The sequence below is a fragment of the Phaethon aethereus genome, assembly GCF_964289735.1.
Source record: "Phaethon aethereus genome assembly, chromosome: Z".
NCBI lineage: Eukaryota > Metazoa > Chordata > Aves > Phaethontiformes > Phaethontidae > Phaethon > Phaethon aethereus.
Genome location: NC_138577.1, coordinates 66,677,944 through 66,695,564, shown reverse-complemented (window position 1 = coordinate 66,695,564; position 17,621 = coordinate 66,677,944). Strand labels below are relative to the sequence as shown.

Below are 17,621 nucleotides of genomic sequence, written 5' to 3'. Positions count from 1 at the left end.
CTACAAAATGCTTCCTTTCACCCTTGAACAGACACAAGACATCAGAGGACACAGCTTCTGTGCTCAAAACTCCCAAAATGCAAGGTACTGTGGAAAAAGCTGGGGATGTTGTTAGTGTTCTAGCTCCTACAGCGGCTGCATACTAACTAAACATGACTACTGGCCCATGATCTGGAACTGACCTACACCCATGCTTCAGAAGAAGGCTGTCAGCCTCTGATTGTATTTAGAGCTCTGTCCCCTTACCTTTTTGTTTAGACTACATGGGTGTAGATTTTTTTAAAATATTTTTTTAACGAAGGACCCTCCAGTAGTCGTCCCTACAGTCTTTCTTTGTATGTGTCCTAAATTAAGCTAGGAATGTTTTTTACAGTCGGATACTTCATACATTTTCCTGGAGAGTTCTTATCTGTGTTCTGGCTCTTCATGTAACTGACCTGTTGTCCAGTTCTCTCCAACCATTTTCTTTTAGCTATTCCATGCCTGGAGGGTGTCTTGTTTAACACCAGATTTACTTATTTGAAGACTGTTGATGTTACACGGGTTTTTTGATTTATCAGAGTGATACAAAACATACTGAAAACACGATACAAATGTTAAGTTACAGGTAGCAGAATATAGCAATTGCAATACACCCTTCAATTACAATACCAGTGTGATTACCAATGTCTCAATGTGCTCACCATCATGAAACTGGTCATCTCCATTCTTGCCGGGAAGACATATGTGGGTTCAAGCCAGCTCAAGCCCATTGCTCTCTTTAAAATTCTTTTGTTAATTGTTTATGTTTTTATGTTGGGCTGAGCCATACAGCTCGCCCGTGTTAGCTGGGCTAACTCAGGGAGACATTCACAATCTTTTAATGAACTTGAGGAGAAACACACCACCAGTTGATTCACTCAGCTGTTAATAGTTGTTAATATAAAGCAAAGATCACTTCTGGGTCTGTTTGGCATTGAGATCAAGTGAGCTTCTTTGCAACAGCTGTGATCAGTAAAACCCTGCATTATTCCCTGAGCTTCATGGGCACATCACCCTGGCCCACCTTCTCTGAGCCTTCTTTCATGGTAGGGATTTACTGGTCAGTCACACCTGTCTTATTTTTTCAGTAGTCAGTCTTCTAGAATGTAAAACTAGGCATGTGTTGGTTTTGGGTTTGTTTTTGTGTGTTTTGTTTTTTTTTTTAAATTTACTTAATTGGAGTGGGGGTGGGATTTACCATGTTGTTCTGTCTTACGGTAACTTTGCACATGCTTTTGGCTGGTCATCTCAGGCATTCAAATTTTCCTTGTTTGCTTTGTACCCTTGGTGAATTCCTTATCTGCTTGCTTTTTAGAGTGACTGTACTTCTCCCTCACCTTCCCATCATCTCATGCTCATTGGCTTTTCTTTTTGGCTTCTCAGCGTAGCAGAGCTGTTTCATAGCTCTGTTTATTGTCCATCTCATCTCTTTTACTGCTTCATAGTAATATTTTGCCCTAGAGGTATTTTGTTGTTAGTATTTCCTCTGTTTACCCTTCTTTCATATATATTCTTAAATTGCAAGATGATTAACTCCGTAGTTTCTATGCCCATTTCTCCATTACTGTCTATAGTGAATCTTCATAATCCTTGGGCTCAACTGCATTCCCAGCCTATGTATCTCTTTCAGGAGCTGTATCAGACAGCAGTTCAAGATCGTGCCTGATATCTTTTTTTATTAGATAAAGGGTGTTGTGTGTTCCCTAGCTCATATAATTATCTTCTGCCTCTGTTGGCGGTTTTTAAAATTCTGCCACTGTTGTATTTTCCTGAAAAACAGAAAACTAATTCTGCCCTTAGACTGCTATGCAAAGTTTCCCTGTCCCTGTTTGACGACCAGATTTCTGGCAACTTGGGTTTTAAAATCTTCTTTCTTAGACAAACCACCCTAATATTATGATTTGTAATAATCAACGGTAAAAGATAGGTCCTAAGCTTTACCAGAGAGAGGTCTGCATTACAATCTCAAAATGTACCCCACAAAGAAATTGTATTAATTGCTGCCAAAAAATAGTCATAGATGAATATTGAAATTTGTTAATATATGTAATTCAATCCCTACTCTTTTTTTCCTATTTTCTGATTTCTGTTAGTTGTACAAGAGTAGTGTAATGTATTTTTAAACTTGGTGAGTGATTCATATTTCTTTTTGTAATTTTTTTTCCCCGAAAGTTGAGTTAAGCCCGGAAGACCTTTGAATTTCCTACCTTGGTATATTTCGCTCTGTGCTGATGAAGCCTGACTGTTTTACTGTACTGTGTTTTTAAACCCATGGGGAATTCATGGTTTTTGTACTTAGAATTATAGAATTGTTTAGGTTGGAAAAGACCTTTAAGATCATCAGGTCCAACCTGTTAAACTAACACTGCCAAGTCCACCACTAAACCATGTCCCTAAGCACCACATCTACACATCTTTTAAATACCTTCAGGAATGGTGACTCAACCACTTACGTGGGCAGCCTGTTCAAATGTTTGTTCTGCCTTGACTCTTGCAGATTCTGTAAGACTTTTTAATAATTAGAGAACATATGGAGATGCTCCCCCATGTAAACAATAAACAGAATGGGAGGAAATAATAATAATAATAATGAGCATTTAGAATGCAACCAGTTTTTATTTGGATGTAGAAGAAAAGCATTGTGGCAGCACTGTTCACTATGTTCTACAGATTTTTTTTTTTTTTAATGAGGCAAGGAGACACCACTGTAATGTATTTCTGTGATATAAACACTGCACAGAGTATGAACATAATGAGAGCTTAGAATTATACTTGCAGTCAAGCCTGAATTATGATCTGCTATGCTTTCATGCCTTTCATGTCTTTGAGGGCTCATGTACGTACTCATTAGTGATCAATGAGTTGGTTATGTTATATTGTCTGTTTGCTATTGCTTTCTAAACATTGTTTAAGACAGGAGACATCACCATGTGCAAATTCAAACATATAAACTTGGTGGATTTTTTTTGGTGTACCTCTTTTTTCAGACAAAGTACACTTTTTAATAAACGTTATTTTCCAAGATACTTTACAGGGCTTTTTGCAAGACTAATTTCTACGTAATATGTCAGCTGCTGACAGTCCTTGAAAGCTGTTATGTATCTATGTGGGGAGCATAAATTACAACATTTCAAAATTCATTTGGCTGTCACTGAGTAGCAGGTGGAGACCTGAAGCAAAGGAATCCAGTCTCCATCATGGACGTTTTTACACTGCAAGTTTGTATGTAGTTGTGCAGAGATGACCGGTCAGACAGCATATTGTGCAGGTTTTTCCTGTAGCTGTTCATAGTTTCTTAACAAAGAGTGCAAAAACATATGTGTCTGTCTAAATAAAAGATTATCTTTGCTACCTGTCATGTTTGCATTTCATTATAACGAAAATAACTGGGAAAAAAGGTCCTAAGAAATAATTACATCCAAATGACTATTTAACTTTGTCTCATGCGTCGTTTTTTAATCTCTGATAAGGTTGTTCTAATAATTTCGCCCAAGAAATGTTCCTACTCCTGTGTTTGCAGATGGGATGCAGAAGTAAGGAAACTGGTTGACTGTTTTAGTCAAGGTACAGGACTCAGGTTTATTAATAACCAGTCATATATGTGCTCAGTAGGACAAACATGCATCCGTATCTACCATCTTGACAATCAAATGAGTGTATAGATTTAAAAGTTTAATCTTCTGTTCAAATGCATGAAAAGGGCATTTTTCAAGGTACTAGAATGATGCTTTTTGCTTCTTGGGTATCAGCAACTCAAAGCTGTTATAATTATTCTAGTTCTTACCCTACAATATTAGTGTCAGTGGGAGCTTTAACAATAATTTGCAAGTAATAACCAGTAGTTTTTCTGTAAGTGAAGTGGAATGTCAACTCTGTTAATGTTCTTCTGACATTGTTTAAAATATAATTAAAATGAATAAAAGAACTCTTGAAAGTATTGTTGGAGCCTTACAGTGACCGTATGCTACCTGACTCTTTAATACATCATTTCAGTAGGAGATACAGGAAGAATGTCAGTTACTGATCAGATATGTGGGTCCTATTTCCAGTTATGGAGACTGAAAGCCATGATGGGCACAGTAGATCTGAGTCATCTAGTGAGTGACAGAAGTGGATTGCTTGGCAAATGAGAGCCTATAATACAGCAGAACTACACCTCTAATGATTTAAGGCAGGAAGTTGCCTGAACAGTTGAGGCTTCTGTCAGGTTTTTCAGTGTTACATAGTTTTATGTGTCTTACATAAAAGCTAGAATTCAATTTACTTATAGTGTATGTTGTATAGGTTTATCTAGCTCCTTACAGGTAATGAGCAAATTGCCATTTTTTCACATGATAAAATAATAGTCTATTTCTAGTACCTGTTGGTTTTGAGGATGAACAAGAAATTGTACTGTTTATTAATGAATTTTTTCTTTAGAAAGGTGAATGGTTTCCTGTCCCACTGAAAGGTACAGGTACTTACTGATCTGAGTTTATATTCCAGATAAATAGTTATGAATACCAGACTCCATAAGCAATCTTTGGCTTTAGATTAGTAGTTAGTAATTGATTCACAGCCAACGTCCCTGTTCTTTTTACTGAAAATAAGTCCCGTGAAAATTTGGTGTGATAATTTATTTACATTGTTGTTCAAGCATGAGAATTAATCAAAGGAATGGTAGAAATGCAGCCTCAAATTAAGCCTATGGGTAAACATGAGAGGCAGGCCAGTTGGGGCTGAAAAATCATTACTTTTGCTTTGCATTAATTCCATGTTTGATTTTATTGCAATTAAATGGGTTTCAAGAAACTGATGCAGTGATTACATTTATTTATGCTATATTTTATTAAAAGATACAGAGCTTATATGCACTCAAAGGTGTGCTGCAGATTTTCTTGAGATCTATGAACAAAGTTTAACCTTAGATTTGTTTGACTGGAAAAGGTGTGAAATATCTGCTAGGCCAAATTTAACTATGTACAAACTTCTGCTAACTGTGAGTGGTTCAGTTTATTATTTTTAAATATTCTTTCGATATGACTATCTTTGTGCAAAGCAGCAGAATATAGGTAATTTTTAATTTTTATTTTTTAGAAATGTGGAGTGCTAATTTCTATGAGCAGCAGAACAAATTAATCTGGATTTCCAAGGGATTTGTAATTGACAGCTGACTAATCTTATTACAACTGCAGTGTATGGTATATGTTAAACACTAGTGAGTTTACAAAGGATGGAAGTCATCCCTGCAGAATGGGTTCTCTGGTGTCTAATAGGGCAACAAACTTGGTTGAAGCTTTCTTATGATTTGCATATTTGTAAAATACAAGAACAGCTAATATGCATTAGACCAGAGGTTATTCTGAAATGGTACCCTGTCTCTTAGAGTGGTTAAAAATAAATGGTTAGAGAAGATAACAAGAATTGGGTGAGCATGTAATGATGCTTCCCAACTAAATTTCAGTTCAGGGGCTTTGAACTAGAGATAGTTGCACTTGTTCACCTATGCATTGCCTGCCTCCCTCTGTAATACTGTCTTACAAAACCCATGCTGGTCTTTAGCATTCGCCATGTCCTGCAGCCAGGAGTAGCACAGCTTACCCTTTTGTTGTGTGAGGAATGAAGTCTTTTTGCTTTGCTTCAGTTTCCTGACCTTCTTCTTTCCTGTGTGAGGGAATTTTTTTCTGGCCTTTTTTTTTTTTTTCTCTAGTGTGTCTAATCAAGGTTGAGCATTGCATTACATTGCATTATTTTTCTCAGCAGGAGCACTAGTGGAGTCCATCATCTCTGTGCCTTCCATAGAACTTACAGGAATTTAGTACATTTGAGACTTTGACACCACTATCTAATACCTTTGAAATTACCAAATAGCTTAAAGAATTGGAGGAAAGGTGGAAGACTCCAGTTTTGGTCAACTCCATTGGCAAGACATGGCGCTGTGGCATGCCATATGGAGTGTGGAACTGTGATAAGCTTGAGAAGCAAAAGGGTTGATTTTGAGAATCAAAAGCTGAGATTTTCATAGAGGCCAATTTGGCTCAGGCATGAGCACTGTGATACATGCCACTCTGTAGCTGTTGTAAAACAAGGGTTGCCTCTCAGCACGTTTCTGCTTATGCTGTCCTGATTTACGTGGTGACATGGTCTTTCCCTGCTCACTTCTAGTACCACCAGTGTAGATCTGACATATTATGGTTCATAAAACAGAAAGCAACAAAATGATAATGACCAACAACAAACTCCGGATGTTTTGTTTGTTTGCTTTGGTGCACATGAATTGAAGTCAGATCCAAATTGAGATTGTCTTGAGTGGAAGATAGTCTGGGAGGAAGCTGATTGTTCATATATAGAGAAAATCGCCATGTGAGAGAAAATAACTTTTTTCAATAGTACAGTGCATATAGTACGGATACTGTACTGGAAAGGTATGTTGGAACTTTATCTAACCTCTGTACGATTTCAGGTTTTACGTGCGCTTTTTCCTATTACTATATACACCCCTTTTTACTAAAGATTATAAATTTCCATGCAAAAAAGTATTATTATCTACCTTGCTATAAACATCAACGGAAGTATTAGATTGAGTTCCTGAATTCAGTGCAGTTGTTAGCCATCAAGTGTTCTGGCAAAATTTAGTTTGGTAATTAAACGCCACCCGATTCTAGGAGACTTTGGTTTCTAGACTGTTGATGAGTCATTCCCATCATTCATTTCTTCTGCCTGAATAGAGAAAATAGTTGTCAGGTCTCAATAATAATCTCAAATAATTTCAAGGACAGGAGTATGAAGGTGTACAGGGAACACACTGTAGTTCGGGGACACAGGGCAGTCGAAGCATGAGCTGCCTGCACTTGGTGTGCATACTACACTTAATGATATGCACGTAAAACTGTGCATAAGCCTTCAGTGGGCATTGGGGAACATAACTGGAGAAGATTTATTTTATTGAGTTATGTCTACAAGAGAATTCCTGTCTGTTGTATTAGTTTTATATGTTCTCAAAGGCAAATAATTTTACTCTTTCAGTCAAATCTTGACTTCTTTTTCCATTTGTTCTTTGTCATATTTTCATGCCAAAAACATTATGCTCTATTCAGTCATTTTTTTGATACTGATGAGTATTTTTGTTGATCTCTGTAATGCTATCAAGCATGTGCATTGTATTGTATGTTCCTAGTACTAGTAAAGGCATATAAAATACTCATATTCTCGCTTGTCTTGGCAGAATATTGAAGTGTTCTGGAGCTTTTTGTCCTTTGAGTGGTTTAGAAAATGACAAATCTAAACAAAATTGTCAAAGGTGTCAGATGCATTTTTCTGAGAAGTCCAAGGCTTTGCTTTTTTTAGAGCAAAAATGATTGATTTGATTCAATTTTCCTCTTAGATCTGATTTCATGAAACAGATTTCTCCCATGGAGTAAGTTGCCTTAGTGAGGGTGGAGGATAGCTGTGGCTTCCTTCCCTTAGAAATTGTTATCTTCGCTTCCAATCCTAATGAGAAAAGGACTGAAATAACATAGCCTAACACAGTATCTTTTATGGAGTGTTCATCAAACCAGATAAGGGTATGGTGGGAGGAGCTAGAGATAGATAGTGATCACACAGACCCTTGTCTTAGAGATTCCTCATTTCCCATAACTGCTTCTCCCATAGCAAATTATTTCCTTCTAGGTGACTGGAGAAGAGTTATAAAAAATTCTGATGAGAACTTTCTCTAGGACTGAATGCTGAGTTGAGTATGCATTTAAAAACTGTGCCTCTGCAGACTTTTTTTTCCAGAAAAAGACAAGCTCTTTTATTCAGAATTCTCATAGAACTTGTAATGGATGTTTAGCAGACAGCTTTCTGCATTTTTAAATAAACATTCTCGCCCACCTGTGCATGCGAGGACCAGTTATTATCATCAGTCTGTTGCCATGATATCATTCATACTGTTTTGTCATCTGATGCAAAATAATAAAGAGGTTTTAAAATGTTTCCTGTTAAATAGGGAAGAGTTACTCTAGCTGACAGACTTTCATCAAGTACCAGGTGGTAACCATGGACAGTGAAGCTACAGCCTTTGGTCTTTCATTCCTGTATGGGTGTGGTTCCCTGACACGTTCCCTGACGTGGTTAACTTGTGGGTTTAAGTAGGTTTTAAGTAAGTTCCATTCTAGACATAAATAGTTCTACCAGAAGGTTTTTGTGAACAAGAAAAGCTATCCCTTCTTCCCCATTAGCTTCCTGTAACTTTCCTGGGAAAAATAGCACAAACAGCAGGATGTGAGAGAAAACACTTACTTTTTAATGTGTTATGGAGAACATTGGTGTTACGGAGACACATGATGTTATGTAGAAAACAATGGCAATAGTTTCAGTAAGCTCCAAATATGACTTTCACTTCTCTAGTCAGGTTGGCTTACTGTAAAGTTGATCCCTCTTTGGAGCGTAGCTTCTTTTCAGTTGTTTTGATTTACTTTACTTCCTGTGTTGCTTGAGCAATCATAGGTCTCTTCAACTTCTTGGCCCTTGTAATTTTTGCATCAGCTGACGGGAGTTCAATGTCTGAATGTCCAAAGACTTATTCTCCATTCCTCTTGGTTTCATGCCCTACTCCCCATTTTCTGTGGCTAAGCCATGATGTCTTATTCAGCTGACTACTAAATGCAAAATGACCATTCTTTGTTAATTTTCTACATTTTTCCCACATTCAGTGGTGCTCTTACCTCCAAAACCATTATTACCGAAGTTAGTAGGGAGCTTTGAAATGAGTACTGCTTTTTGCGAATCTCGCTGTTGTCTTCATTGAATAATAGAATAGGCATTCAAAATTCCCACTCTTTTTGATAGGTTGTCACATTTTAACTGTTGAATGAAAGATCAGCAAGAAAAATGCTGAAAAATAGCCATTCTTATGGTAAGATAATGCCTTTGGAATACAGAAGGATTCTGTCTTCAATCAGTCAGAATCTGATATTGAGCAAAATGGAAGTAGAAAAGAGAGGAACTGTCTGGTTTGCCTTAGAAAACTGCAAAGTTGCTGACTGCCTAAATCTATAACCTGTTTATGCCTATTGAGTGATCTGGTGTGTGAAATGAGATGGTAGAATCAGATGGACTATTACCTCCAGGAATTGTATACATGTAGTAAGGCGTGAAGAAAATGTTTTAAAATAATTATGCAACTTCTGGTTACAAAATCGTGGCTGACTGAAAGAGGTTCTTAGACCAGAGGCGAACACTGAACTGAGAGGACTTTACTCTCTGCCCACTCAGCAGTAAAGCCATCATATTCTGGAATGAAATTTCTCCCAGAAGCTGCAAGCTGTGCCTCGTGCACGTATGAATTATATTCTGTGTTAAATGTCAGAGTTCCTGAAATAAGTTTAAGTAGCTAAATGTCACTGATACCTCATAGAAAACAGTGATCAGACTTTGGATCTCTGTTGTTAAGACTCTCCTTGTTGAGTGAGGTGTAGCTATGTGACCTAGAGGCTGGTTGTGCTCATAGCGTCTTAAGTTGTCTACTGTCTTCATGTTTGCCATTTGTAAGACAGACTTAATTGTGAAGTTGATGCAGGCTTAATCTTACAGTACCTCACTTTTCCTTATGTCCCAGATCCTTTCAGCAACTAATACATCTTTGGTGTCCTATGATCTTTACAGGTTATCTTTCCTACTCTGAGCAAAGATGAAATCACGTAATGCCTGGTCCGTCAACATAGGCTGGTAAAGTCAACCTTTACCAAACCAAAAAGCCTGGCTTTATGGGTAGACTTTGTAGTTATGGGAGGTGCCTACTGCTCTGTTGCAGAATAAAAGCCTTCTTGGCAGAAGGTTAATCCTTCTCTGTTAGTAGAGAGGATGAAATGCCATTACCATTCAGATCAGCATGATGGGATGACACCAGTACCAGAACACAGACGTCTGTGCTGTTAATGAGAGCTTTGCAGGTGCTAATGAAGGTTAAGCTAGCAAGAGCTCTCGATGCAGATGGGCAAGGTATCCTATCATAGTGATATTTGTCAAGGGAGTCGATTAAAGTTATTTTAAACAGCTTTGGTACAATTCAGCAACTAAAATTTTATCTGTGATTATAGAATCTTGTATGTGTATGTCAGGTCTAAACTGTTCTTTATTCTTAGATATGAATATGTCAAAGTTTAATTGTAAATGGTAAGGAAATAAGTAAGACATAGAGCTAACTAAATGAACCAGAAAACCTGAAAAAGACAAAATCTTTAAATAAATGTTTCAGGCAAGATTTAGGTTGCCCTGCTGTGATTGACCTGACTAGTACTAATGGATCCATATATACTCAGGTGTTCTACTCATCTACTCTACAAAAGGCTAGAAGCAAGAAAGTTCCTGTTAGGTATTGAATGTTTGCTAGAACATGAATTTCACCCAGAATTCATTACAGGTCAAGATAGGTAAGAGCTAGTCATACCAGGAAGGCAATTAAAGGAATATTTGTGTAGGAGGTTGTGTAGAATCAGAAGCTTTTATACTGCACTTTTGGAGAAGTCTGATGTATCCGTTCAGTCCAAAAAGGATTGATTTAACCATCTTACTCTGGAACTGAAATGTTACTTATGTAATTTGAAAACAATTATATGCTCTTATATTACTTAGCTGGTGCAAATACTATGCAACTAATATTTTTTTTTCAGCTTAGTATTTGTAATAACATAATTTTCTGGCATACTTATTACCTGGGAATTTTCATGATAGTAATTTTTTTTTTTAATTTAATACAGAAATGTCATGTTTCATATGATTCTAAGTGCAGAGCAACAGGGAAGACTACTATGGGATGTGTGTAGTTCTGTAAAGACTAATTCTTAAACATGGATTTAGGAACTATAGATTGCTAGTTACCAGGTTGGCTCTCAGCTTTTGGTGTGCCATCATACCTAATGATCCCTTCTGTTTGATTACTACTATATGAGCAAGAGTTATATGTTAATTACAGCAACATACAAGAGTTGTATGTTAATGCCTGACTGAATTTTCAGTTACAACTGAAATCTGAGTTTTGACAACTCGAGAGTTTCCCTGCAGAGCTGAGACTTGAAAGGTGCATGACCCAGGAGGACAGCATCTTAACAGCTGGAGTTTTGGAATCTGTTGGGGAAATAATGGGCAAATTCAGAGATTAGGGTTAAACCCAAAATAAAATACTGGAAATTACTTCCTTTGTAACAGTCATCTCTCCTTGCATTTTTAGTATGTGTGTTTTGAATTAGGAGTACAGAGTTGAACTTTTAAGAAGACCTGGGTTAAAAATACAGTCACAGCACAGTTGTAAAAAAACCCAATCTTTCCTTGCTCCATCTCTGACCAACAGCTGGCTTCAGATAGCTGAGTGTTTTAAGTGCTTCCAATCTTATGGCAGATGGTGCAAGCTGTGAAGGCCACTTGGGTCTTCAACAAAGCTACTGTTGGTAATTGAATTAATGTGAAAGCTGTTTTGCAGAACAATGTCATTTGTAATAGAAATTTAGTGCACATACTCTGTTGAAATCTGTGCCATATTTAGCTCTGTAAAAAGAGGTATGATATCACGAGCTCTCTTAATTCTGTGGCTATACTTGTGCAAATAGAGTTGTTTCCTGTGTTCTTGTCAAGCCTGGGAGATGGCAGAACTGATGCCCTCTCTCCCGCAGGCTCCTGAGACATTTCTGCTGCTTCAGCTCTGCGAGCGGCTGATAATTTGCTGTACGGGGTACTGTAGCCACAAGAGGGCAAGAGATACCTAACATTGTGCCTGATCACTAGTCATCGTGCACTACACACAAGGTAAGATATTGCTGGTAGCAGTATCTTAGTTCAGCTCTGCTGGGGGTCTTGCAGCATGTAGCTAGATGAAGTATGGCTGTGCCTGCTTTTTGTGTAAAAGTTATTGGATTAATCTTTAATTGTTAACCTGTACCTGCGGTAATGAATCACGGTAATTATATTAGTATAAAATAATTATTTTTTTGTTTTGTGTCATGTGTAAGTACATGTCTAAAGGCTAGCATAGTCTTATTATAGTAAGGCAGGGAAACCACCTCTGGGTTTCCTCAGTCAGTTTGTCATGCATAACTTCTTCACGGGTTGTTAGGGTGTTGACCTAAAACTAACAGATTAGTTGCTGTCTTGCTTCCCTTCTGGCTGGTTTTCTGTTTCAACTTTCTTGGTTAGAGGGAAGCATTCTCCTAATAGTTCATTATATAGTTTATTGTTTCTCCGTGGCATTATCCCGAATAAATAATAACAACTGATTAGCAAATGCTCACTTAAAATGATAATGAATATTTGAGAGAGAGAACTAGCTTGTAAAAAGGAAAAGCTTTCAAACTAATAGGATGGCATTACAGACAATTACTTATGGTTTGATGATTGCATGGTGGATTTAGAGTTTTGCTCTAGTCTGTAGCTCTGGATTCTGTTCTGACTTTTCTATTAACTTAGAGTGTGTGCTTGGACAAGTCACATAATTGTTTTTAATCTTCATGATGCTACATATGAAATTTTGCAGTGCTGCCCAGGGCTATTAAATAATCTGGAGTCTACTGTGGAATGTTTTGCCATGGGAAATTGTTAAGCCTAAAACATAACAGGATTTTTAAAGGAGTGGGACAGTGGTATGGGAGGCAGGAGCATGCAGGGATGAAATAGTTGCTGAGTAAAATAAGAAAATGTTGTTAAATTTGTTTTAGGGTTTAAGCCCGTCTCTGGATGTAGGGAATTGGAAGGATTGTACATGAGGAAACAACAACCCTACAGCTTCATGATACAGAAATTTTCTCTGAAGCATTCATTGTTTATCACTAGCTACATGATCATATTCTTGCATGGATTTGTGATGAAACACCTTGTGAATGATGTGTCTCTGAACTTGAACTGAAACAAGCAATCCTGAGATAATAAGAAAGGCAGTGCTAGCGTAAAAGTAGTGAACTATACAGCTAGAAGATTCACTTATTGTGTTGGTATTCAGTAAAAAAAAAGTGAATTATGGTTTTCCTCTTTTGTTCTTTGATCAGTGCTGCTTTTCAATTTGACATAGTAACTGATACTCATTCAGTGATCCTTAGCTATTGTAAATTACTCTGGTTTTACTCTATACTAAATAATGTATACAAATGCTTATATTTTTCCTTCTGGATCTTGTAATTTAGTAAATGACCTGTGCATTGAAAATGTTACTACTTTTTTTTTCCTGGTGTTGTCAGCATGTGCAAAATGGGGAGTAATGGTGGTGGAGCTGTTTTCCTTTTTTTCCTTTCTGGAAAGATAGTCAGGCTTATGTGTGCCCTGGCAGCCAAAAGGACCAGCTGTGTCCTGGGGTGCATCAAGCACAGCGTAGCTAGCCAGTTGATGGAGGTAGTTGTCCCACTCTACACTGCACTGGTGTGTCCCCACCTCGAGTACTGTGTGCAGTTGTGAGCGCCTCAGTATAAGGAGGACATGAAACCATGGGAGTGTGTCCAGAGGAGGATGACCAAGATGGCAAAAGGCCTCGAGGGCAAGACTCAAGAGGAGTGGCTGAGGTCACCTGGTTTGTTCAGCTTGGAGAAGAGAAGGCTGAAGGGTGACTTCATCACAGTCTACAGCTTCCTCAAGGGCGGCAGCGGAGGGGAAGGTGCTGATCTCCTCTTTCTGGTCACCAGCGATAGGGCACAAGGAAATGGAATGAAGCTCTGTCAGAGGAAGTTCAGGTTGGACATTTGGAAAAGGTTCTTCACTTGAGAGGGTGGCAGGTCACTGGAACAGGCTGCCCAGGGCAGTGGTCATGGCACCAAGCCTGTCAGAGTTCAAGGAGCATCTGGATGGTGCTCTTAGTCATATGTTCAGTTTTAGGTAGTCCTGCGAGGAGCAGGGAGTTGGACTCGATGATCCTTATGAGTCCCTTGCAACTTGAGATATTGTATGATTCTATGTGTTCTTTATATACAATCCATGCTAGAATGTTTTTCTATTTCTGCATTTTAGGTGCCTTATCAGGAGCCAGAGAAAGCTGGGATTATGATTCAGGAGCAAGAGACCTTCAGAGTCCAGACCTCCAGAGTCATTTTACACTACAAAAGGTGTTGGAGTATGGTGGAAGCAATGTGACTCAACAGGCTGCTCTGCAAAGGCTTCTAGCTCAGGACTCAAATTTTAGCAACTCTGTTGGAGGAAGCTACTTAGAACTTGCCAACACTGTAAGTGCATTTTGCCTCTGCTTTTAAGTTTTGTAGAAATTTTTTCTTTTTCTCTTTTTTCCCAAAGAAGCATTTTCATTCCAGCCTTAGAGCCTTTGAGCCTTCATGATACAATGCCATGCAGCTGTTGCCTTTCATTTGCCAGAAAACCAATGTGATTTTTCCAGTTGGTAGGTATATAGTATTTCCAAAGTTTGTATAGCTGAGTTTCACCAAAAAGGGTGGGAGTCTGTGAAGACACAAACTGAAGTTCATAAATTAAGAAGTTAAGAACAACTTAACAGAAGAAGAGTTGTGTCTGAAAAGTTCCTTTCAATTAATCTTTTTAGGTATGGTGTCAGGTTGTTCAGAAATGTTGTACAGAAAAATTCTTCCCTTGTTATTTCATTACTGCCCACTAAATTTTGATAATTGTTTTAAACGCTTGGTGTGCTAGCACTGTTCTTTTTTATTTATACAAGCAAGAACTATTTTCTGTTGTTAAAAAAACGTGTAACTGTTGAAGGAGTAGAGCATTATTTTTTGCTTCCCCATCAGTGTATTGGGATCAAGTGTGTGTTTTAATTTTAAGCCAGGCGTGTTATAAAAGACCACTCATTTTCTAATATGTTTCTGATTTGTGTTGCACAGCCGTTTAAGTGGAAAAGTAAAAGATTCTAAAATGAAAGTGAAAAAACTTCCTCATTTTTAAAATGTCTGTTCATTGGCATGCTTGACTTTGATGAAATAGACTCCTAGTTCATAATATCGTAGGATAATTCAAGCTGTAAGAGAACCTGCTCAAGACTTAATGTCTAATGGAAGTGATTTCCGGCAACAGAGGAAAATCAACTGCCTTAAGCTGCATTATTCGAGAAGAAAATTATGAAAAATATTCTGAAAGTGTTTTCAAAAGCCTTCTAAGTTTTATTTATGTTCCTGAACACGAGCTGATATAGGACCTAAAGCTTCCATGTGCAGAGGAAAAATATATAGATGTTAAAACTTACGTAAAGGAGAAAAGAGTTCAAGGAAATTGACAGTTCCATAAAGGAGTTGTGTTCTCATTTTCCCTAGGATGGATAGTAAGGGATCAACTGTGCTAAATCATAAACTCTGATCTTCAAAACTCTACAGAAGCATATGGAAACTGGAATAAGTAGAAAATGAGCAGGCATAAAGAGGGGTGAGATGAAGAACCTGGGAAATTATAGGCCAGTTAGTAGCTTTATTTATATGTTCCAGTAGTTTTCTGGAAATGTGAGCAATTTTAAGTAAGAGAGAACATACAGATTTGTAGAAGAGCAATCATGTCCATCCAGTCTAATATCTCCTTTAGGAGAATCGTAGATTTTGGAAATAGAAGAGCAACAGTAGATAATGTGTTTCACCAGTAAGACATCTGACCCTGCCTTGAGTAAGGTCATCATCAAGGAAAGAAACATCATCTAAATGTAACTAGTAACAGGTGGATATTGAACTGGTTTGAAAATTGTGAGGCACTGTTTTTTTTGATGTTTCCTCAGCTCCATTCTGTTCTCTGACTTCTGTGAAAACACTGCCAAGCTCAAATCAAATCTATACTAGTAAAACAAGTACTACCCCACACTGAAATTTCCTGTTCGGTTATACATGTTCCATAGCCTTGATTGACTTGCTTAAAAATTACCATTTTGGAAAGACATGAGCCATTTCACATTTGATTTTTCAAAGGATGCAGAATGCACTTTAACAAAATTTTAAGAACAGCTGCTTAAGACCAATATAGCTGTGCAAAAAGAGTGTCTTGCATACTTTGTTTCTGGACTAGAAACTGTGAGGTGCTCTGTCCTTTTTGGATTTGGAGTTCATTCAGGTTTCAAGGTGGGTATGTGCTAATACGTCCTCTGTCTATGCTCCTGGCTGATGATGGTTCAGAAATGATGGGCTTTGGTAACCTGTTGTACATGCACAAATACAAAGACGCAGGTGTGCAGTATTATTCAGGAATGCACAGTGTGAAGGCTAATGGCATTACTATTACATGTAGAAAGCTTAAAAATAAAATTCTGAAGGCTCATAAAAAATAAAGGTCCACAGGTGTTACGGCTTTCTTTTTATTCCCATGTCTAAATCCCTTCTATGCCTACTGTCATGAAAGATGCCTGATCTTTGTTTTAACAAGTATATACTTCTGCTTTTAAATATTCTGTGTTCTTTCAAACCATAGTAGAATCAGCAGTCTCTCATTTATATGTAGATGAATACAACAATATCTCCATTTGACTCCCGCTGAACATTGGTGTCATGGGTCATATGTAAATTTTTGCTTTGGCTTTATTAAAATGGAGAGAGAAAGGAACGGGAGAAAATGGAGAGAATGGCTTACTTTGTTTTTCACTATTTACACTTATTCCCTTTACATAATTTTAAATACTGAGGAGCATGCTTACTTCAGTCTAAATTTAGACTCTTTAAAGAGATAAACATAGCCTTCTTAGAGCTGTGATTTAATATGGGTACGTCCTTTTCTGTCTCTTTCTGAGATTGTTTTACCTAACTGCATTTGCCACAACGACAAGCTGAGCTTCTCCCTTGCATTCATTCTCAGAAATGGCAGATCTCAACTTTCACATTTTTAGGGGTTGAATTCCAGTTGTACACAAGGAGCTCAGCAGAAAGAGGTTTAAAAACCACATTTCTTCCCTTTGGGAGTTGATTGTATTTCTTTTTGTAAGCCGTGTTACAGAATGACAAAGATTTAAAAAAAACACTCTGTATGGACATTCCTCTCTGGAACTCCAAAAGCTCCTGAAGTTAACCAGAGAGGTTTATCTTCTTCAGAATGCTTACGAAAAAGCAGAGCCTTTCTGTGTCATCCTGCTCTTGGATGAACAGTTCCTGGCAGCTTCTCCCAAATGCATCTACAGCGGCCATACGGACACACACTTGAAAGCAATGTTCTTTACATTTCTTTGTAGATGTTTAGACTTAAGACTCAGAGGTCTAACAAAGTAACTGTTACATGGGTAAACATAAATCAGTTAGGTGCTTTCTGGTTAGAAGTCATGTGGTTGTTTTTGTCTCAGCACCTTGAAGTGCTTTTCCCTATTGGAGCGTCAATTCTTGTTACTTAATTTCCTGTTTTTCTTTCTGACAGCCTTCTTTTGGTTTTAAACTGCAGTCAGGCTAAAGACATCCCTGTGGTGATTATGTACTTCTAGAGCATAGATTATACTGTCAGTCAATAACAGAGAGTCTGCACGCTGCCCTTAACATTTAAGTTTTCCATTTGCAAAAGCGGAATGAACACCAGTCCACTATCACTTTGCTTAGATCTTAAACAGTGAATTTTTTAATGCATTTTAAAAATCCTGTGAATTTACAGCTCCACAGAGCTTCATAAAGACATAATACGTCCTCTGAAGCATTATTCCTATTCCTTCACATTAGCGATGCAATTTTTAAAAAAGTGCTGTTTGAAAT

The 17,621-nt window shown here is 37.7% G+C and overlaps 1 protein-coding gene across 1 annotated transcript in view; it reads left to right on the top strand.

The window, feature by feature from the left end:
* MCC (MCC regulator of WNT signaling pathway) overlaps positions 1–17,621 on the top strand; it is a gene marked incomplete at both ends in the record, with an annotated part of 207,246 nt that overhangs the window by 20,627 nt on the left and 168,998 nt on the right. The window contains one exon of the mRNA XM_082012897.1: positions 13,966–14,177. Within this exon, the coding sequence (XP_081869023.1) occupies positions 13,966–14,177 (212 nt within the window). The remainder of the gene's footprint in view (positions 1–13,965; positions 14,178–17,621) is intronic.